General features: G+C 39.4%; 1 protein-coding gene across 1 annotated transcript; it reads left to right on the top strand.

Annotated features, from left to right (window-relative positions):
• Positions 1–7,408: 7,408 nt before the first annotated feature.
• Positions 7,409–17,833, top strand: LOC128742430 (E3 ubiquitin-protein ligase CHIP). Its single transcript, XM_053838793.1, has 5 exons — positions 7,409–7,833; positions 15,902–16,242; positions 16,759–16,864; positions 16,926–16,982; positions 17,050–17,833. The coding sequence occupies exons 1-5, from the start codon at positions 7,714–7,716 to the stop codon at positions 17,290–17,292; spliced, it is 867 nt and encodes a 288-aa protein (XP_053694768.1). The 5' UTR covers positions 7,409–7,713; the 3' UTR covers positions 17,293–17,833.
• Positions 17,834–23,657: the final 5,824 nt, after the last annotated feature.

Here is a 23,657-nt window from a genome sequence, read left to right as displayed (position 1 = left end):
AGATTACTTGTGTAACCATGCAACAGAGCCAATGTAGTCATATAGCATTATCAACCTGTTATCAAAGCAAAATGTTACATAGAAGCATATAATCAGTTACTAGATATATTACAAATTAAGTCTGTTTTGTGTTTGCGTTTGTCAATATTTTGATGGAGTCTTTATAAATCAATAGGAAAACAACTATATATTTAAAGTATATTCAATACTGCGGAACGAGATAATAAGATGTCGAAATGACGCCCCATAGAACGATATATATATATATTTATCAAACCAGGCAGAGGAAAATATAACACGAAATATCATTTATCAAACTCAAGCATATGAAAAAATTTAAGTGATACATAAACTATATTACCAAGAGATTTTAAACAAAATTCATGTACATAGCCCATTGCTTCCAGAAAAAACAGAAATTATTCAGTTGAAAGCAGAACACAGAGTATATTTTTGTTGCAATATGTTAATATGTTTTCTATCAATCGTTGCACAAACTACAAAGAGAAAAGATTGGAACGATATATCAAGGAAAGTCTCTATGATACGTCATACTACACCGAAACGACGATAAACAGAAATAAGTATTCACATTCAACTAAGCAAAGCAGAATTTGAAACAAAAAAAAAACGGAGTGAGAAAGAAAACGCGGAAAAAGTGTATCCTGCATGTTCGATATGCTTTTCCATAACTGTGTGAATGTCGACCATGTAGACAAGAAAACCGCAGCAAAAAGCGATGTTTACTGCAAACTATAAACAAAATAAACAAAACATGCTGAGCAACCAGTAAACCCAATAACATTGAATGTTGTTAAAGCAAACGCAAGCAAGCAAAACTGTGTAAACCAAATAAAAAAAACTAATATCGATGGTACTAGTAGCTTAACGTAACCGTTTATATAAATGGCAAATGAAACGTGCTAAATGGACATCAACTGTAATCTAGAAATATAAAAAAATATGAGACGAAACAATACCAGCTATACTAATAGAGCAAGTTGGCATGGAATATGAGCAAAATACAGAAATGCAAAAGCGGCAGTATATAACAGAGGAAAATATTTAGACAAGTAAAATCACGCAAGATGTACTGAAGAAACCAAAAGAAAGGGAGTAACAAATGGCGAAATAAACGACAAATGATAAAAAATTATTAATAAAATGCTTTTTCAAACCCATTTCACATAAAACGTCCCTCGATCCTTCAGCTATTTGCTGTACCATTGTAACCTGCCTATGTGATTTGTGAGCGATTTTTTTGTTCAGAAATGTAAATAAAACCGATTTTAATCTATATATACTGTGGAACCCCGTTCGTTTGAACGATTCCTCATGCAAACTAACGGGGTTAGTTTTTAATTTGAACAACTGGCAACCCTAAATATGCTGGAACTTGTATGAACTGGCCGCCCTACTCTTTGTTATTGTTTTGGTGGTTTAATTCAGTTGGTAGATGCAAGCAGCGAATATTTCATTCTCCGATCGGATTTCTATCATAATCGTTGGGAAAACGCAATGTGAAACATATTAAACACGATAGACTACTACAAACAAATCGTGTTTATGTGCATTGTCTGCATAAGCAAATGATGGCTTGTTGAGAATGACATTTGAACAATTTTTAATTTGCACGTCGTGCAAACCAGCGGGGTTCTTCATCAAACGTCGTTTGTCACATGTTATTTAGCTTGATTCTTTTATGCCGGTGGTTGAGAAAAGAGGGAGTCAGTCTCTTACAAGGGAAGAGAAAGGTTCAAATGGGTAAAAGGGTGCGTTACTATTGCATCTGGAACAATAGCAGTTGTACAAGTTGTTTTCATTGGCGGAACTAGGGGGGGGGGGCTAGGAGAGATTTAGCCCCCCCCCTAGAAAAATTGACTTGGCCGACCAATAAAAGGGTGTAAAACAATGCTGGAGGCTATAGCCCCCCCTAGAAATGAGCGCTAGTTCCGCCAATGGTTGTTTTTTTTCTGAAAGGGCGAATAGGGTGGCCATTAAAAAGGGGGAGGTTCAAAAACAAAAAGACAGATTTACAAGTGGTCGACGAACAACGTGAGAGGAACTAACAAAGGGAGTAGACATATTCAAATGAAAAAAGGGTTTTGTTTCTGAGAGTTTTCGTTACAAAAGAGATGTGACTGAGTGACAAAGCGGCCCTGAGTGAGATCGGGCAATCAGCTAGTCTATATATATAAAAGTGAGTGTGAGTATGTTTGTATGTTTGTATGTTCCACCATAACTCCAGAACACCTTGACCGATCTGCACCAAACTTGGCACGCATGTTCCTTGATATAAGGGAATCAACACTGAGGGGTTTACAAAAGAGGGACTCTCCGAAATGTTTGGACAGTTCTCCCATAAGTGACGTGACGGTGGGACAAAAGTGGTCGCTGATGACCGGAGGTTGCTGTCAGGAAGGGGGGAGTAATGCCCACATTAACTGCAACAATTTATCCGTACAACTGGAAAAATCAGAATGCGAAACATTAAACTGCAATGCTCGCAGCTGTAGATTTACCAACTGTAATTATGCACCGAATCAAAGTGACTCGTATAAAAAGTGTTCGATCTTAAGTGCTAAGTGTTGTTGGCCGACTCTATTTGAGTCACAGGGGCAATCATTCAAACAGTGTGGAATTGATCTAAGAACAGCATGTCTTTCCCATGGTCAACTTTACGTGGCATCCTCCAGAGTGGGCTATGCCAATAATTTGTGAATTGGTGAAACTAGAAACATTGTTTACAAACAGGTTTTGTCTTGAAGTGAGATGAAAGGAATACAAGGTTTGTTGTATCCATGGAAGAAACACTGCTGCACCTTCTACTTTTGTTTATTAGGATAGTATGTACATACAGGGATACCTCGATATAAGACAATCTCATTATAAAACAACCTCGATATAAGGCAATTCGATATAAGACAATTTTTACCTCGATATAAGACAAATCCCTTTGACATAGTTGGTAACGACACCAGAGCACATTTTCCATTCCAAAAGCGGCGCAATAAATTTGTTCATTATTTCGAAATAATCCTAAAAATTGTAAACAACTGATAGCTCAAACAATATTAAATAGTTCAAAAAACATAAACACACAACACAGAGCAAAATTGGTGCCTACTAATGCCCAATTTTTGTGAAAAAATCATGTTTCGATATAAGACAATTTCGATATAAGACAACTTTTTGAAATTATAAATTGTCTTATATCGAGGTATCCCTGTAGTACTAAACTAATAAATAAATAAAAAGCTGTGTTTAGAAAAGTACAATAACAAAGCTATGCATTTCCTATTGGTGCGGTGGCCATTGTTAAATGCGGAAGGTACGAATGTCTTTGTTTCTCTTTGTTTATTGGGTTTTATAGAGATTTCCGTAAAGAAAACAGATGTGCAAGAAGCCGGGTAGACAAAAGAGGGAGAGTTGACAATTATGGAGGAACTTCCAAAAGAGGAACAAACATTAAAATTTTGCATTATAAGCATTTTGGTTACAATAACTGGCTGTGAGACAAAAGCGCCCCGAGTAAGATCGGGCACTCAGCCAGTAATCAAATAAATGCTCAGTGTACAGTGAATTATATTTAAAAGTATAGTTTCACCTAATACCAAATGACCGCTCAACAAACCAATATCTGTTTCGAACGCCGAATGATGCCTACAATGCCTATCTGTAGGTAAAATTACGCTTTTTTAATTTACAAAGTCTACGAAAACGTATGTTGGTAACAATTGGGGTTTTATTAGACACTTATTACGGTTCTGGTGATCAAATTGGTCATGAAAACTGTAATAAGGATGCAACATCATCATCATTATCAGCAGCAGCATAGAGCCAGGTTTACACGTGCTGTTTCAAGCAGTCGTCTTCATTCAACTCGATCTTGGGCCACTCGTTGTCCACTCGATTTCCCACTTTCGACTTGGTCGAGCCATCTTTCACGTTGAGCCCTGCTGTCTCTGGTGCCGTTGGGTTCAAGGTGAGTTAAAATAGGTGATTTAGTTTTCACAGTTTGTAGAACAGAAGTGCGCGGAGCAAGTGGTTAGCAACCATCGACGTTGTTTATCACATTCAACAGTTTTCGCTTTGAAAATTTCGGTGATCTTGAAGGGTAACACAGTGGGGATGATAAACAAATTTGAACATCAGAAAACCTCTCTTGACTAACCTTGGTTGGGTTGTTGAAGAGAACTGTTTTCGTCGCATTGTCGTCCGGCAGCCTTACGACGTATCCGGCATACCGTAGCCTACCGAATTTCGCCGGATGTACGATGAGAATCTCTCCAAGCAGTGCCTCTAGCTCGTGATTCACACGCGTCTGCCACTTTCCGCTTTCTGTGTGTACCTTGCGCTCGAACAAGGCAAGGGCGCGTATGTCCTCTGTGACCAGCGTCACATTGTTGTCTGCGGTCACCAGCGATCACAAATACATGAATACATCTACCACTTCTAGTTCGTCGCCGTCAACAGTTACCGTCCGTGAGTGGCGCGCGTTTACTTCCTTTGAACCTCTTCCTTTCATGAATTTGATTTTCAACGCATTTATTTTTAGCCTAATCCTTCTAAACTCCGCTTTCACTCTGGCGTAAATTGCCTCCGCCGTCGCAAAGCTCCTGGCTATGATATCAAAGTAATCTGCAAAGCCTAGGAGGACTACCCTAGGTGAAAATCATGCCTCTCATTTAGATGCACGCTCGTCGGATCACCTCCTCAACAGCGATGTTGAACAGCATGCGGATAAGCCGTGCCTTTTGTTTTTGTAGATTGGCTTCTCTTTCTCCAAATCTTGTAAATTATCCAGTGTAGAGCCGTTACCAGCATTTCTCGGTCATGTTTATAAACCTCCGCCGGTAGACGATCCTTACCAGCGGCTTGGTTGGTCTTCAGTAACCCGATTTCTCGTTTAACTTCATGCAGATCAGGTGCCGGGACATTATTATCTTCCTTGGGTACTCCTAGGCTAACTTCCGTTTCGTCTTGTTATGCAACTTCGCAATTGAGGTGTTCATCGAAGAACTGCTTCCACCTGCATCACCTGGCACTCGTTTGTAATTAAATTCCCTTCCTCGTCCCTCACATGTGGTTAATTGTACGTTGGTCAAGTGATCTCCAAGTGGCTTTGCGGATATCTTGGGATTGTGGATTGTGCTTTGTGGATAGCGTGGGAAAAAGTACTTCGGATCACCAAACCTCGGGAAGCTGCGAAGTTTATACATCGCTGACCGTTATCGTTCATGTCGGTGCGCAGGCTAAGAGATTCATCGTTCAATACATTTCTTCCCTACCGACCTGGGCGTTCATATTCCCAATGACGATCTTGATGTCCCGTTGCGAGCAGCTGTTGTACGTTGCCTCCAGCCTCGTGTAGAATGCTTCCTTCTCATTGTCTACGTTGGGTTTACGGGGTTCAAGCTGTTGGAGCAGGACATGTTCACTATCTACGCATCCTGCAGTTCCACTAGTACCGAGTATCCATTCGTCATCCTTGTTTCGTCGCCTAGGTCGATGCCGAATGTTCTGATCCGTATTAGCTTAAATATTTGTAATAAGGTGGGTTTAGGTAGGTTGCCTTACTAGAACAGCGCAACCGAGTCTCGTGATAGGGCTGCTTTCTTATAATACCGAGACAACACAGTGCCCCTTTTCCTGTCGGTATGCGATCTTAGTTTCCACCGCACCGGGGTTGGTTACCCGATCTCCGCTAAGATTGCTCGTAGATAAGAATAGGAATTGCTGAATAAGAAGCGAAGGACCACGATGGGGTCTGTTCGCATCATCTAGCCATTCATCAAGCCAATAATAAGAATGTAAATAATAAAACATAAATTGTTCCTCTTAATAGAAGTTTAGTTTCAAGACACACAAATCACATTGAATGTAAACTGTGCACTATATAGGGCTTGCTAAGCCCACTGGGAAATGCTATAAAAACTTGTCGTTTTTCACCGCGCCGTATGTTTTTTTACTGGGATATAACTGTGGGAAAACAAAAAAACAACCTCGAGTTTTTAGTCTTGACCTTGAAATGAGGTCATACATATTTTATTAATATTTTTTGAAACGATGGTTCTACAATTGATGAAGGGACGGTAGGGAAAGTAATGAAAATTTTTTTGATAATGGCGGGGAAAGAGTGGAAAGGTAAGGGGGGAATACGTAACTACGCCGGACCCGCCGGGTTCGGGTCGGGTTCGGGTATTGAAAAAAAATAATTTGCGGGTTCGGGTCGGGTACGGGTTTTTAATTTTTTTCTTAATCGGGTACGGGTCGGGTTCGGGTTTTCAAATTTTCATACCCGACCATCTCTACTTTGAACCATAGAGGCGTTGGACAAAAGGAGACTGCGCAACCCGCCTTATTAATGCAGCGACGTATCTGGTTTTGGGTTATTTTTAGACACGCAAATTGTGTCTCTTCCTCCGTCAACTGTAGAAACCACTGACCGAGAAGTTTTTATCTAACTTGTTTTTACTTTCAGGACGACACCCGCGTAGAGAATCGCGGAAAAAACGTGCAAAATCTTCCAACAGCAACAACAAATCACGCGACATATTAAATACCTTGCTAAATTGGTTCTGTTGTAAAGCTTAGATCAAAAACGGGCATTTTTAAGCATAAAATATTTCGTAAGAGGAAAACTAGCCCAATCAGTTTAAAACCGCTTTTATTCGGAATATCTCTGACAGAAATTAGAAAGAAACTACCACCAACTTTCGCTCATTGAGCTATCTTTGTACCATACGTTTTAATCGGGCTCTCGTTAATTGGGCTATATAACCCATTGACTGCCGCTATTCGCATTTTCGATGGAGTTTCCTATATAAATGGGACTGCTATGCGAATAGTGGCAGTTTAGCTCTCTAACGGGCAACATCGTATAAAAACGATACGATAGTTATCTGGAGGAGCTCCAGGTAAGAAATAGTTCAATTTGCCTTTTTCATTTTTCATGTCTAACGCTTTACCCAGATATTTTTTCAACTCAGATTATTTATATTAATATTTATTACAAAATTAAAATACAGCATATAAATTACTGACAAAAATTTGGCGTCAATAATTTTGTTCTAGATGTCCTTTTTCACATCAAAATTACAAGAAATCTGTCCTGAACACATATTGTTCTCAACACAAAGCACAGAAAAATATTAACAGCTCTGTCATGCCGGAATATTGAACACCAACTAAATCAAATAGTAAACTAATCTCTATTTCTCAAACGGTTGAAACGGTAATAGTCGACTCTGTCGATTGTAAAATTCTGCAGCAACAATTTTTTTACGGGGACTGTTTTTTCCTCTTTCCCTTTTCTTTTGATTTGTTTTGAATGTCATTTTTTTTGCTTTTGATATTGATATTGCGCTCAGTTTGAATTTGACAGCCATACAAATCGTATTGCGAAGAAAGTTTTTTCACGGGAGTGGCGTAATTTTCATTTCATTTTCAAAATAGTTGAAAATCTCCTGGAGAAAATTTGTGTTTTGAACCGAAAAGGAGTTCAATCTTTGGATAAATGAATGCTTGAATATTCAGCTGAGGTCTGCAATCGGAACAGAAATCTGTCAAAGCTTGATTAAGGATTGACGTCAAATATTACTAAATAAGTGTCAAAACTGAGGGAAAATTGTGATTAATTTGGAGTAACTGCGCTTCGGAAATTTTGCTTTGTTTCTAGCTAATCAGTTTCGGAATATTTTATAATACACAATGAGTAAACATATGTATTCGACGGCAAACCTGACGGACGTTGAACTGAAAGATCAGGGCAATCGTATGTTTTCGGCCAGAAAATATGACGATGCAATTAATCTGTACACAAAAGCAATTGTAAGTATTGAAAACTCACAGATTTATATATTCTGGCATTTCAACAGCTAAATATTACGTATGAAATTGTATAAGTGTTCCTACCAAACAACAATAAAGAGAGGCTTGCGAAAGTTTATTTCATAACATTCTTTTGTTTCGAGAGATATTGTGTTGTTTTTCGATGCAGTCAAATGACGCCAATAAAGATTAAATTTATCGGTCTAGCCAAGCGGGGCCGTTGTTTTGTATTAGTTCAAGGTCACTATTATATCAATAAAAATATGGTTTCTCCTTATTTGAATTATACCAAGATAAAAAGCAAAAGACAAATTAACCAGTAGCAGTTATTGCAATTGTTTTGGTCATAAACAAAATAGTGCTTTTTTATCATAACACATATATTTCACAAACTTATGAGAAAACAAGGACTAATCCTCTCGCTGGGTTTTAACCACATAGGTGATTACCTTTTATATCATCCGTTTATATATTGTTCAATATAACTAAATTTTCGTTAGGCATAACTAAATTTTCGTCAAGTTGAGTAATGATAATAAATATATTTAATTGTATAAATGTATTTAAATTCTCAACATTTTTTGTATTGATTTTTACATTTAAAACCAGGATCTAACATAAAACTGAAAGGATATAGGATATCAAAATGATTATTGTCAATATAGTAATTTTTCATTTGCAGTATTTTCAGCATGTTAGTACTTGCTTTGGGAAACCTGCTTAGAAGCTGGATAAGTTGGTTTCAATACCCAACATTTTTCAAAATTATTATCAGTACCTATCAAACGTAGTCAGTTTGCCTACGGTTAAGTTACATTTATCCAAGGTTTTGAACGGAAAACATATAGAAATCTTTCAACTAACGGAAGATATACACACCTGAATCGATAATTTAAACAACCTAATACTAGTTTGGATCTATTATCAATTTCATCCATTGACCTAATCCTGTTTTATTTCAATCCTGGTATTAATTAACGATTACTAAATTTAACAGAACGAATATACTATTCCAATTTATGTTACGGCAGCTCGGATAGTTTCATTCATAAAAAAATCTTATAGAGTATGCCATAATGCCACAAAATATTTGTAAACAACAAAGCGAATAATCGCTATAGACATAAAAATAGTCCAGCTCTTGCTCAACGTACGAAGTTCGGTTGCCTGGTATGGCATGAGCAAAAGCTTATCGTTGGTAGTGTGCTATCAAGTTCCATTTTAAATGTTTAATATCAAAAGAGTTCATTCTAAACTAAACGGCTCGAAGTTTCCATAGAATGGAACAGCATACGTGCGGCTTCGTCAATAGTAAGCCTTCGCTCAGGTAATAACCTGTAATAATAGTAAAAGGGAACTGGAAGAAATTTTTTGGCATACCAGGAGCACTTTGCATATCAAGTGGGTGTTTCATAGTATATGTAGGTATTCCAGATTATTGTCCCATTCTTTGCGTTTCCACTTTGCGTCAATACAAGTGTAAAGGGTAAAATCGTGCATTCAAAGCAACAAGTCAGTGAGCTTTATATTTTTCATACACAAATATTGCACCTGGCAGCAATTTTACGAGTCCTACACAAATTCGTTTTTTGATCCTGTATTTACTAAATACATTGAAAATATGCTTGTCAAGCAAGGAGGGGTGCAGTGGGGAGGCACTAACGAAAAACTGATGGTTCAAATTGCTAAATTGCAACATGTGTGGTAAACGCAGAAAATCACCACAGGTGGAAACTCCGCAATATCTTTTCGAATTACCTACGAATGGCCGAAATAACAAATGTCATATCTCATATTATATCTAATGGCCGAAAAAGCCGAAAAACGAACGGCCGAATCACAAAAGGCTGAAACCAAGGGTAAGTCGCTGAGAACATTCCGTTCACCTCTTTCATGGAAATTTTGTTCAGTCTGTGCCTTACTGTGCTGCCGAGGTGCTCATCATGTGAAACCTGTCAAATTCGCCTGCGCTCATGAGCTGCCAGGGGGGATCTATTGCTGTCAGATTCCATACATGTGTGCGTTACCGCAGATGGTGTTTGGTCCATGACGTTTGTACTGTCATGGACCAAACGGCGTGTGATTGATTTCGAGCCAAGGGACTCGCAACTCTATTTTTGTCTGCTGCAGTTGACAGAAACTCAAACCCAAACACGCAGCGCAATTGTCGTTTGTATTGTTTTGATCCCGATAATGGATTTATTTGCTTTTTAGCGTAAATAAAACAAACTAATAAACTTTTCGGAAGCTACACATACAGGTAAGAGCAGCAAATCGGTAAGAAAAAAAGTAGCAAGAGCGGCATTGAAAATTATGGTCACCTGCCTGCCCCTTCACATGTGAGTTTCACAATTCCTTACCGATAGATCCCCCCTGTGAGCTGCAGCTTGACCGTTTGATTGTTTTGACATTAACAAACATTGGCAGGGCTGCCAATTTCTCACATTTCAAAAATTAATTGTCAAAAAGGATGGCCACAGTGTGCCATAAACTGTGAAATGAGGGTACCGCAATAGGTGAACAAAAGCTTCATTCGACAAGTAGTTGGCGCCGCGGTAAAAATGATGATATTTTTATTTCGAGCTGTCAAAACACATAGAAAACTAAAATCATAAGAAGCGAATTTGAATTTTTTTTTAAACTGCGCGCTTTGGAATCAATCAAATGTTATGGTTGGGTTAGAAAATAACATATATACTTACTATAATTTTTATTTGCCTGCATTTTATTTAAAACCATTTATAATTTTATTACATAATAAATACTAAACAATAAGGACATTGATTCAACATGCCTTGTATGAAATATTGTTATAATTTTGCTTAAAATCATTGAAATTACCTTAAACAATATATAGAACACTTTCATGAATATATCTGGATCTAAATTTTTCGGTCTGGAACCTATAAACATAACCACACACACCTAAACTAAATCCGGATCTCAATTTACTTGTCCTAAGTACACATTTCATTTGCAACCACCAGTGCGCTAGCTGGTTAATAAGATTTCTAACCCGCTGCAGAAAATTCAATGTTCGCAATATTCATTTTACTGAGATTTAATTGAAAAATGTTTTGATTTGTATATCCGTCCAGCGAAAATTTGTAACTGATCATCATTTTCCTAGTTCAAACAGCCAAATGTAGGAGTCGCATGGGCTTCATTAGTTTTGCGTTTATTCGCCTATAGACCAAATCAAGGTGACGTCATCTGGCAGATACTGGCGCCCTTGTTTACAAACAGACCGCAGATAATAAAAAAGTTTCAGCTGTTAAACGGCAAGTTTGTTGTTTAAACAGCATTATGACTGAATTTAAAACGCCATTATACCTGTAAAATGTTAAAACACACGCTATATTCGCTATAAACGAAAAGGAAAATTTTCCAAAATGTAAACAAGGGCGCCACTATCTGTCAATTGACGGTATGATGATTTGGTCTATTGCAATCAATGAGGTCAGCTGTTCCCTAAATTGAGCCTGCCTCAACGTTTTAAGCGACTTACCCTTGGCTGAAACACGAATGACCGAACGTCATATTCGGTCGAAAATAATCACGGCCTTCACCCTGCACAAATGTCGACCAACATTTGAAGAGGGCGGATAAGCCAAACGTCAAACACACCGAGCGAGAGTTATTTTTTGCTGGAGCAGCATAGGAAAATGAACTCTCACTCGTTCTGTTTGCCAGTTGGCTTATCCGCCCTTTTCAAATGTTGAGTATATGCTGTCCTTACTCGCTGCCGCTCGTTTGGACTTAACTAAGAGATAATCCCTACTAGTCAGTAAACCTATAGGAAACTGCATGCCCCTAAATAGTAGTGGTTTCTGCGGGGGGCTTACCCCTTTATTCAAAATGTGCAAGGTCTCACAAAATGAGCAATAAAAATTTTGTTGACGCAGTTGCACTTTTGTTAAGTGCTAAACAAAGGTGTTCTCGAAGTATATGTATTTTTGTTTTATAGTAAACTAGCTGACCCGACAAACTTCGTATTGTCACAAATTAACCTATGTTGTACATAAATCCTGAATCTCGGATGACCTTTGTCACAATCTCGAGTTTTGTTAGTTTCTGAGGAGTTTGTGGGTGGTTTAATATAAAAAATTTCCTCAGTAAAGTAGAAAACAACACCTCCCATTGCTTAGCCTGATAAAATAAAGCGGTTAGCATTAAAATATTCGCCATGATTATATAACATTTCGCCGCATACCATTTTGCGGAAAACTTGCAAGTTTTCACGCCGATTGGTTCAGTAGTTTTCGATTCTATCCAGATTTTTACGCGCTATAATGGTGACCGCTATAAATTGTTCGTGATATGCGAACAATCTTTTTGACAACTCAGCATACATCAAATCTGGCACTCTTCTCTTGCAACACTACCGTGCTCTTTCTTACGTTTACGCCAAAGAAGGAGAGCAAAAATGTGCAAAATGTAAACAAAACTATTACTTTCCTTCTTTTGCGTAAACGAAAGAAAGAGCAACACTGCCGTGCAGGAGAAGAGTGCCCAGTTTTGATGTATGCAGAGTTGTCAAAAAGATTGTTCGCATATTACGAACACAATTTATAGCGTCCTCCATTGTAGCGCGTAAAAAGCTGGATAAGGAACATCCCGACAGACAGACAGACAGAAATCCTTTTTTATAGGTATAGATAGCTGTGTTGCTTATTTTGTTTTTTGTTTGATTAAAGTTATTTGTCAACTGTTTGTCATTTCATGTTTTTTGAATAGTTATTTAGGTATTCCGGGAAAGTTCGGCCATTCGTGACTCGGCTTTTTGCGATTCGGCCTTTCGTGATTCGGCCTTCTGTGACTGTTGTTGGAATTCGGCCATTTGGATTTCGGCCATTTGTGTTTCGGCGATTCGGTACCAGCCCATCTTTTCTGTTTACATTTTAAAATTCGCTCATATTGATCTTTTAAATGTTCATGCTAGCTAGTTTTTGAAGAATAGATTATCCAGCTTTTTACGAGCCATAATGATGGACGTGTTCGTAATATTTGAACAGCGTTTGTGACATTTTCCTAATACATCGCCCGTTTTCTTTCCGCACATTCTTCTAGTTATACCGTGAGCGCGCAGAAAGAAAACGTGCGATGTATTAGGGAAATGTCAAAAATGCCGTTCAAATATTACGAACACGTTCGCCATTATGGCTCGTATAAAGCTTGACAGCTTATTTTTTGAACCTGAGACTTAAGAATAAGTTAGTTTGTGACGACCCCCTGTTCGGTGGTGTGGCTATCAACTTAAATTTGGGACCCCATCATTTTCTCCGCAGTATTTCATTTTTGCGGTCTGATTTTTGCTACAATGTACATAGTTTATGAAGTACTTTAATCTTTAGGACCATTAGTAGAACCGGAACTAACAGAAACTGAAATAATTGGTGACTCCCAAATTTAAGCATGCACAAATGTCTGCAAATCTGGCATCTCTGCTGTCAAACTACATATTGTGTATCCAGCAGGCAGGCGTATGAAACTGAAGGGTAAAGAAGTAGCTAACATCTTTTTACGCTTCCTACACGTCCGACACAAAAAGAAAAAAAGCAAAAAAGTAACTTTGTTCGGGAGCTTACCAATACAGATTCATCCGAGGCTGAAGTTAGAGCGGGCTACTCACAAATACAAGTTTGTTGTGGGCTAGATGAGATGTTGGCTACACGAAAAATGTATGGGAATGACATTTGTGACAGCGGGGTGGTATCCAGCACAAAACAGGACTTCCGAAAAAACGGCAAATGATTTTTCTTCCGTACCGAACATTAAATCTCGTGTCAGAAGTAGTGCGCTGTATAGCACATCTAATTTGATATACAGCGCACTACTTCCGACAGATTTAATGTAAGGTACAGGTGAGCACACATGTTAAATGTTTTTCATGTGAGCAACGAAAATATATGACGTCATATCAGCCCCCTGGTTCACAGCCTTAACTTTCTGCGACAATCCAAAATATCTGGCAACCCAGTAGGAGCAATAATGTCAACTAGAGTGACTATATACAGAGTGGCGCCAAGTCATCCCAAATGTATGCAATGCGGTTTATCCTAGGTTTCTCTTTCTCTTTCCTTCATACGCGTTGGATAGGTTGTTTGCTCGATTGGAATGACACTGACAGATAATTATCATTCCAATTTTGACATTGTCGCCACTCTGTATATAGTCACTCTAATGTCAACATCAGTAATAAAGGTAATAAAAGTAAAACTAAAAAGTAAACAATCTAATCACGAGGACGAGGTAAAAAATTATTAATTTACACGCGGTGCGATGAATTCTTTGTGATTAAATACTAGATATAAAATACTTACATACTAGAACCTAAAACTACTTACTTGACTAAGCTACGTAGTAGTGCTTAAATGCTAGGTAAATATATAATAAGCAAACTAAATCTAACTTGTTAAAAAATCGCTCTATAGGTTACGTTCTATAGTACGAATACTCTACCCTAATGCTAATGATTAATTTCATTATACAAGTTGAACCAGTTAGACATTTAAACATGACATGCAAGATTAAACTAAACCGAATAAAATTAGTAATTTAGAATGCAAGATAGAGGAGAACGCTAATGGTAGCGAATAGGAACGAGAGATGTTAGAAGAGAAAGAAAAAGTAGATTGAAACACTAACCATAGTGTAGAAAAAATATTTCTATATACATACTATCTGTGTACATTTGTATTTACACAGGAAGTTTTTGTCGTCGTCGTTATCCACAATACAAAATCAGAAGCTTGGAAATCTGTTTCACTCTTGTTGATTACGTCAACAAAATAAAAAGTTTGTTTACTTGCACCTGTAAGTTCGTATGGATTCCGGCATGTCGCGACGTATAAGGGAGCCCCAAGATACAGATGCCGCCGATGCTGAAATGGACCAGCATTGTCCGATGTGCCTGAACCTGGACGACAGTCGCATGGTCCAGTGTGATAAATGCAACGCCTGGTATCATTTCATCTGTGTTGATGTTACGGCAGATATAGAGTACCAGGACTGGTACTGCCCTACATGCGAAGCAGCCAAGGGAGCCAGGAGAAAACGTAAGACGTTTTCAAAAGAACTTTCACCAGTTCCGCAAGTAAGTATGCATGGAAACGTTCAGGAAACAGTTTTTACACCGGTAAAAATAGACGCGGCGTTACCAAAAGTACTGGCACATAATCTTGTTGATTGTATGACATTTGCCCGAAAACCACTTGCTAGAAAAGTATTTGCCAGAATGAACCAATTCCGAGAAAAACATTCCATAGAATGAACCATTTCACAGAAAACTATTCCCCAGAATGGACCCTACTCCAGAATATCTGCATTTGTATGAATTTACCAGAAACATGAAACAATTGAGCGTTTTGTTGGTTTTTGACTCGATTGTCAGGTTTTCCAGGTTGACTTGCATCAAATGTAATTCATTGAAGAGAAAACTTCATCGAAAATTTTCAATGCAATCTAAGCTACAGAAAAGGATATTTTTAGTGGACCATTTCTCAGAACAACTAGTGAAATACCTTTCGCAAAAATACTAGTGGCCTTTGAATGACTCACATCCCGCCCCCATTTTATCACTAAGTATGGATTATACATATAAAACAAAATTTATCGGGCAACTTAAGTCCTCTTGCTTCGAGCAACGGCGATCAATCGACAAACATAGGTTAGTTCAGCCGGCTTATGCTTGGTTAACTCGCGTGTCGGGCCGAGACCCAATTACCAATACACTGCAGCCCATCAACTCGCACAAAAAAAATTAACATGATTTGTGATTGTCTAATTTTTCCATTTTTATCGTTCACGTATGCTCCTGCTCTAAAAATATTTGTGTCACGTATAATTTCATCAATTGTAAAGATTATCATTATTAAAATATTCAAATGTCTGACATCATTGATAAGTCACCTCTAAAACATGAGGTTAAGTCTAGGTACCTATTATAATGCCAATTCATTTTGTTTCAATCATGAGCTAAATTAGCTCAACAAATTAAACACTTTCATTGTTACTTGTTTCATAATACTACATTATTTTTAAAATTTTTCTTATTTATCTATTGCAGATAAAAAATCCGACCAATGCAACATATTTCACCAACCGAGCCCTTTGCCATATCAAAATGAAACGATGGGAGTCTTCCTGTACGGACTGCCGGCGTGCATTGGACATGGATCCCAACCTGGTGAAAGGCCATTTCTTTCTCGGCCTTAGCCTGATGGAATTAGAATCGTACGATGAGGCGATCAAACATCTGATGCGTGCACACGACTTGGCCAAGGAGCAGAAACTGAACTTTGGAGACGATATAGCTTCGCAGCTGCGGTTGGCACGAAAAAAGCGCTGGAATATACAGGAAGAGAAGCGAATCTGTCAAGAGATCGAACTGCAAAGCTATCTCAACAGGTTAGAAACTTAATTTAGTCATATTAAAAGTAGAGTCGTTGCGTATGTGGCTCTTTGAGGCACCCGAAGACGCGAATATTCAGATTAGTAGACATGTTACAATATAATTCAAATCTTAATTAATACTGATGGATAGTAAAGGATAAAGGATTCGCATGACATCGACGTACCTTGCCATTAATTTTATTTGCTTATTGCGTCTTCCTTTGCCTCAATGAAGTCGCAACAGTCTTCTTTTTGTTGGAGGTGAAATTAGTTGTCATCGATTTTGCAAATTTCAAAAGTTCGAAACAAAAATTTTGTTCATGAAAACATATTCGCTGTGCTCAGATTAGTAAGAAGAATGCAGTGAATACATTTCTATAAACAGAACCCCGCTTTTGTGCCCAAAAACTGCTTCCGAAATTGGGCTTTCTGGCGAAAAGTTAACGACTGCTAGTTTCCCGTTAACAATTAGAAACGATTAGTCATATATGTCATGTCGCTTATTATTCTGACCTATTATCTTTACTATAGACTAATACATGAGGATATGGAAAACAGAATAGCGAAGCTTAAACTAGACGATACACTTAACGAGGATGCAGCTCGCGAAAAAACCTCGGAACTCGAGCGTGAATCCGTAAGGCTTTTCCATGTCCCGTTTTGATACATAATAACGGTTTTTTTCATTACGAATTCAGGAAAATCACACCACCGAACTGAACAACATTTTTGCTAAAATCGACGATAGACGAAGGGTAAGAGTTCCGAATGGTTTATTTGCTTTAATCAGAACTGATTCAAATAACTAATAATAAATTACAGAAGCGTGAGGTGCCCGACTACCTGTGCGGAAAAATCAGTTTCGAACTATTAGTCGACCCTGTTATTACTCCGTCCGGTATGACTTACGAGCGCAAGGATATCGAGGAGCATTTACAACGCGTCGGTCACTTTGATCCGGTTACTAGGGTGAAACTGACGCAGGATCAACTTATTTCCAACTACTCCATGAAAGAGGTCGTAGATGCTTTCCTTGCCGAAAACGAATGGGCGTTGGAATATTGAATTATGTATTGAATTAGGTGACCTGAAAAAAAACTTTTAATTAAAATAATGCACTAGGTTGTTCGCGAAATCCCGTGATGTAATTGCAAAATATAAAGATAGTGACATATTAGGCACATGAACTAGAAACTTCATGGTGCTGCCGAAACATAGTTTATCAAACTTTGACTTTTGAATGTTAAAGATATTAAAAAAAGAAAATAATGTTCCTTTTCGGCTAAAAATGTTCAAAGATTTAGTTAAATCGTTTAAAACTGTTACTACGTCTAGATAAAATTTCAAAATTTTTAAAAGATATTTTGTTATCTAAAAAAAGCAGCGATATCAAAGAAATGTCTGATATGCAAGATTTACTTCATTTTCAAAAAGTGAATCATAAAAAAACATCTTCTTTCTATTGAATTTTTCTCTGATTTACACAAATTTGATGTTCCAGGGTGTTCTTTGCAACAGATTTGTGATAGCTTATTATATCATCCAACTGTAACCACAGTTTTATTGTATAGGCCATTAAAGGCATCGTGAGAAATAAAATTATGGAACAAAGCAAGTTCAAAATTTGTATTTCTGTAAACTATTCATGCCATTGAATTTTTCATAATACCTATTCGAAGATGCCCAGTTGCCAATACACAGTTCAGTGCAGGCAGTTTACAAGGGGTTATTACTCTTTCAGAGACGGACATATTTGTATTGCTGTATGGTAAGGTACCTGTTCATTTAGAGAGTACCCGTGGTCTAGAGAGCATAGCAAGAGTGTTTTTTTTTTGCTACCAACGGGGTAGCGGTCCCATTGCTCCATAAATAGAATGGTAAAACTTAACTTTCTTCAACAATATTGTAGATCAACTCTTAAATTAATTGCTTTTGTTTAACGTAAGAATACTTAACACGGAATAACAAGACAAACTCTACAATTGCCTTTTCTATACACCACTTATATAATCTCTTACTTACTTTACTTTAGTGGCGACGGTCCGTTATCGATCGTGCGCCGAACGAGTTAGGGGTCTCCAACCTTCAGTAATGTCGGTCCTGAGCTACCGTGGTGCAATCCCCTCGAAAACTAGCTACACGTGCTTCGTTCTCGACAACTCCATCGGATGGTGGGTCTGCCCGACGTCGGCGGCCCCTTTCTGGTTCTTTGCTGAAAATAGTTTTGCTTACTCTTTCGTCGGACATTCTTGCCACGTGCCCAGCCGACCGCAGCTTACCACATTGCACTACTTTCACTATATCTGCATATTTGTAGACTTGACATAGCTCGTGGTTCATGCGTCTGCGTCAAAACCAAGTATAGACCGTAGAATTTTAAGCTCATTAACTCCAAGCACTCGTCGATCAGCGTTTAGCGTCTGTGATTCATGTATGTAAAGGGCCACTGGAAAAATTAATATTCTGTAGAGCGCTAGTTTTGTGCAAATTTGCAAACTTCAGCTGGCTACGTAAGCTGTAGCATAGATTACTCAAGAAAGTAGATACGCCAGTCTCATACATGAGTAAAAAGTATGTCCCTAGCACTAGGTACTGGCGGTAGGGTGAACTAGACTATCATAGTCTTTGTATCGCCTTCTCACTTTACACAAGTGTTAGTGACAGATGATGTAGTCAAACGTATGCATATGAAAACGCTCTACGAACACTACGACAGGTTAATAAACCCTGTTGCTGCCAGGAGCCACTTTACTGACAATTGAATCTGCGAAGAGTGGCTTATCTATGTTCTTCAATAATCTAAGTTTGTAGAAAGCTGATTCGCGACTGCAGTTAGTCGTTTTACTCCGTGACGTACATTATTGTCACATGTCACGAGCGTAACAAGGTATACGAATTCCTCAACTACTTCATTTCTTTACCCATCCAGCTTCGCCTCAGCACTAAGATCACTTGGACTCCCTGCCAGCAACCATGTACAGCAAAAAGCAAAGCCTTGGGCTTAAACGTCCTTTCTAATTTGACCCTTCTTTATCGACAGACTTCGCAGCCGGTTTGTGGAGTACAGGACAGTTACGAGGCTAGTACAACAATCCTACTGACTCTATCTAGCAGCACCGCCTAACCAGATTCGAACATATGACGACTGGCGTGTTTGACCAGTATTGTACCTCGAAACCAACTAAGGGACACCATGATACAGCAAAAATTCTCGAATTGAGGGTTCGTTAGTTGAGCCATGCTTCAACCAAAAAGCACTTGGATACGTCTTCTACTTCTCTGCAGTTGATTTCGATGATATTGACGTCATACGAAAACAAAGAAGCATGTGAGATTTCGTGATGATAGTCCCGTTCCTCTCCTCGTTTGCACTTCGTATCGCGCTTTCCAGGGCAATGTGAACAGCAGCTTAGACAGTGCATTTCCTTGCTTCATTCCATCCAACGCTACAAATGCGCTCTCCCGTTATTCTGACGCATGATTTTAACCCATTCTGCCGAAAACCGATACTAGCGTGGTACTCGCCGACGACGTACTTCGCTAACGGTGTCACTCTACAGAACAAAATACGATAGTGCACCTTGTACCTAGGCTGAATTGAGCGATGTATTGCCTCGATAATTACACTCCAGTCAATGGCCTTTTTTTGAAAATAGACCGTACACCCATTCCTCCCATTCCTTTGATCTTTCTCGCCGATCCTGACAATGATAGTGCATTGCTTCGTACAGCCGCTCGTTTCCCACTTTCAGAAGTTCAGCCTGGATACCGTCCTTCCCAGCAGCCCTACCGTTTCGCAGCTTGGCCATCGCCTACAATTCTTATCCGGTTCCTGCTCCACGTTTACCTCTCCACCCAACAGCGTCTGGAAGTACTCCTTCCACCTAGCTGCCAACGCCGGCTTGTCAGTAAGCAAGAAACCAGCTACATTATTACACATCACATGCATTTTGCAGCCGAGAGCCAGGATGGCTCTTGCCGTATCAAGAATTCATCTCCATTGTACTCGGTCCTGGGCTACTCGTCACCAATTCGTTGCGCATCTTGACAAACGCAAGTCGGCTTCAACCCAGTCGAGCTATCTAGCGCGTTGGGTCCCTCTATTCCTGGTGCCGGTGGAGTTCTTGAAGAGAACGGATTTCACTGCATAGTCACCCGGCATCCGTAGTCTCCCAACTTTCGCCAGGTGTACAATGGGAATCTCTCCAAGTAGTGCCTGTAACTCGTGATTTATACACCTCCGCCACTCTCCGCTTTCCGCAAATAGTCCGCAACACCTTTCGTTCAAATACGGGTAGTGCATGTACGTCTTCCGTAAGCAAAGTTACTGTCTCAAGTCCGTAGAGGACTACCGGTCTGATTGGCGTTTTGAGGGAAAAGTAGGCTCGATTTCCAGCTGGAATGCGTCGTTGGATCTCCTCACTCATATTATTGTCGGCGATGACCATAGATCCCAAATATACGAACTCATCAACCACTTCTAATTCATCACCATGAAAAGTCACTCTCCGTGGGAGGCAATCGTTGCTTTCACTGGAGCCTCTTCCTGCCATATATTTAGTTTACGACGCGTTGATTTGTAACCCTATCGTCCTAGCTACCTTTTATAGTTTGGCGTAGATTAGCTCCACCGTCCCAAGGTTTCTAGTAATGATGTCGAGGTCGTCAGCGAAGGTTAGTAATTGACTACTCTTACTGAAGATAGTTTCTCTCGTTTCAATGCCCGCTCACCGGATCACACCTTCAATAAAGATATTGAATTACATACAGGGCAGTCCATCCCCTTGCCGCAACCCTCTTGCTCTGCGCGATTCGAAAGGACTCGAGAGTGTCCCCAAAACACGCACATAGCACACCACTCGCTCCAGAGTAGCTTTGATTAGCCGCGTCAGTTTGTCCGGAAAACCCGTACTCCTGCATTATCTGTAGCTGTAGCCGTTCTCGTTCAACTGTACCATATGCCGCTCTGAAATCCACGAAAATAAGAAGCGTGGGCCCGTTGTACTCTCAACATTTCTGGAGGATTTGTCGTAGAGTAAAAATTTGATCCGTTGTAGCACGGGCCCCCATAAAACCCGTCTGATACTGCCCTACGAATTCTCTTGGTACTGGGGATAGACAACGCAACAAAATCTGAGAGAGCACCTTGTAGGCGGCGTTGACTAACGTGATGCCGCGGTAATTACAGCCATCTAGCCGGTCGCCCTTTGTGTAGATGGGACAAACTACACCTTCCATCCACTCCTCCAGTTGTTTCTCCTTCTCCCAAATCCTAGAAATTATCCAATAAAATGCCATTGCTAGCGGTTTTAACCATTTTTGTAGAGCTCTGCCGGGAGTCGGTTCTTTTCGGCGGCTGTATTATTCATCAGCTGACGACTTTCTTGCCGGATCTCTTCGAGATCGGGAGCCGGCACACTGTTGTCAGGTTAACTTCCATTGTGTCTCCTTTCGTCCCTACACATGTCAGCTTCAGGTGTTTGGTTCACTTTCTCGTAAAACTTGCGCGTGTAATTAGTTGTTCCAGCTCCTCACGATCTCTGTCCTCCTTCTGGCGCTTTTTCCTCCTCAGGATCGTAGTCAACTCATCCGCGCTCGTCGATGCTTGGCCAAATTCTCTCTCGTGGATATGCTAGATAGTTTTCCAACCTCTTTTTTCTTCTTTATCGCTTGTTGGCATTCCCCGTCAAATCAATAATTTCCACTCCTAGCACCGCGGTTGCGGCCTCGTTGACGGCCGAGCGTATCATGCTCCATCCGTCGGAGCATCGAGGGTCGAAGCATCTAGCTCCACAGAGGAAGGCAGAGGCTTCATCCAGTTCTCGTGCGTAGTTTTCGGCAACTGGCGGGTTTAGATGCCGAATGTTTAACCAAGGAGGGCGGCTTTGTCACGAGGTATAAACCGTCGATAGCTTTGAGCGCACGTGTACTGCTACTAAGTAGGATAACCAACCTATTTTGGACCCCATCAGCAGCTATACATAATTTGGACACTTCCATTTGATTTTGCTGTAAGTGTCCAAATTATGTACAACTGCTGAAGGGGTCCAAAATTGGTTACCCTAACGGTCCTAGTCGATATCCGCACCTCGTAGGGAGCGTACGTTGGTGATGTTCGAGAAAAACAGGCCCTCGATGAGAATATGGTCGATTTGGTTCGGAGTTCGTTAGTCAGGTGACATTTTTGTGTCATCAGCATAAAACAGCCAACAGTCAAGCGGAAGCAAAAGCGCAACGTCGTTTATAAAAATCGAGAAAAGAAGTGGGCACAAATTGCTGTCTTGCGGAACTCCAGATCGATTCGAGAAGCAGTTAAAAACAGTAGATCCTACTTTGACACATAAACTTCGTTTCGTCAAGTAAGATCTCAATCAGCAGATGGCGTCCGTAGCTTACAAATTCAACGCTACCGGTATAATGCTTCATACATTTCCTGCATTACTTGTATGAATAGATTTCTGCCTGCACACAAGCTATTGCTACAAAGACGTCGATAATAACTTCAGAACAAAGAAATACAAAGAAGCGCTATGATACAAAATCGGTCCAAAAAGACCTGAGAATACATTCAAGGTTCGCGACTGCGCCTTGAACGACTGGCTGCTATGAATGCGGCTGAATGGGCAAGTTTTCTATGGACAACGTAGGTCACTATGGGATCTTATTTTAATTGTATGCCCTGTTATTTAAGTGTATGTCGAGCAACTCCACTCGACTCAGTCACCGTCGAGTGTCAAGTGTCGAAAGAACGGGGGCTAAACTTTTTAGGTGAGAGCTTAATTTGCGATTGTCACTGACACCACTCACCTGCCCAGATAACACAAAATCGTAATAGAAAGTTCACATTAAATCGTTTTCATGTCAATTTCATATCGGAGTTGTATAATGATTAGAGTATGTCAAATCGAAGTGAACAATAAGTTGTTTTACAGTCGTGCGTGTCTTCATATACAATTCATGACTGTGAATTATAAAGCAGGATAGACAATTGCAATATTTGATTATATCTATATCATATATTCAGGAGTATTTAGTTGCGTGTTATAAAAACTGCGCAAAATAGAATTACAAATAGTTGTCAAAATTTTCGCACGTATATCGCCTCCACTTTGGTACATATATGCTTTTATATGGCGTGAAATATAACTTTTTCGTTCAGATATGATTTCGTATACCTCAGTTGCAATCGAGATATACAAACCAAATGGTTTACTGGGTGGGTGGCTGTACAAATCTAATGGGGAGCTCCCAGTAAACCATTTGGTTTGTATATCTCGATTGCAACTGAGATATACGAAATCATATCTGTACGAAAAAGTTATATTTCACGCCATATAAGAACATATATGTACCAAAGTGGAGGCGATATACGTGCGAAAGCTTTGACAATTATTTGTAATTCTTTTTTGCGTAGTTTTTATAACACGCAA

This window comes from Sabethes cyaneus, chromosome 3 (genome assembly GCF_943734655.1).
Source record: "Sabethes cyaneus chromosome 3, idSabCyanKW18_F2, whole genome shotgun sequence".
NCBI lineage: Eukaryota > Metazoa > Arthropoda > Insecta > Diptera > Culicidae > Sabethes > Sabethes cyaneus.
The sequence above is the reverse complement of the archived record's forward strand: the minus strand, read 5'-3'. Positions and strand labels throughout refer to the sequence as shown.

Bases quoted from the DNA above. Each gene is read 5' to 3' on its own strand.
- LOC128742430 (XM_053838793.1), top strand. From the start codon at position 7,714: ATGAGTAAACATATGTATTCGACGGCAAACCTGACGGACGTTGAACTG. The intron at 7,834-15,901 runs GTAAGTATTGAA...TATCTATTGCAG, and splicing joins ATCTGTACACAAAAGCAATT to ATAAAAAATCCGACCAATGC. The intron at 16,865-16,925 runs GTAAGGCTTTTC...TTACGAATTCAG, and splicing joins CGGAACTCGAGCGTGAATCC to GAAAATCACACCACCGAACT.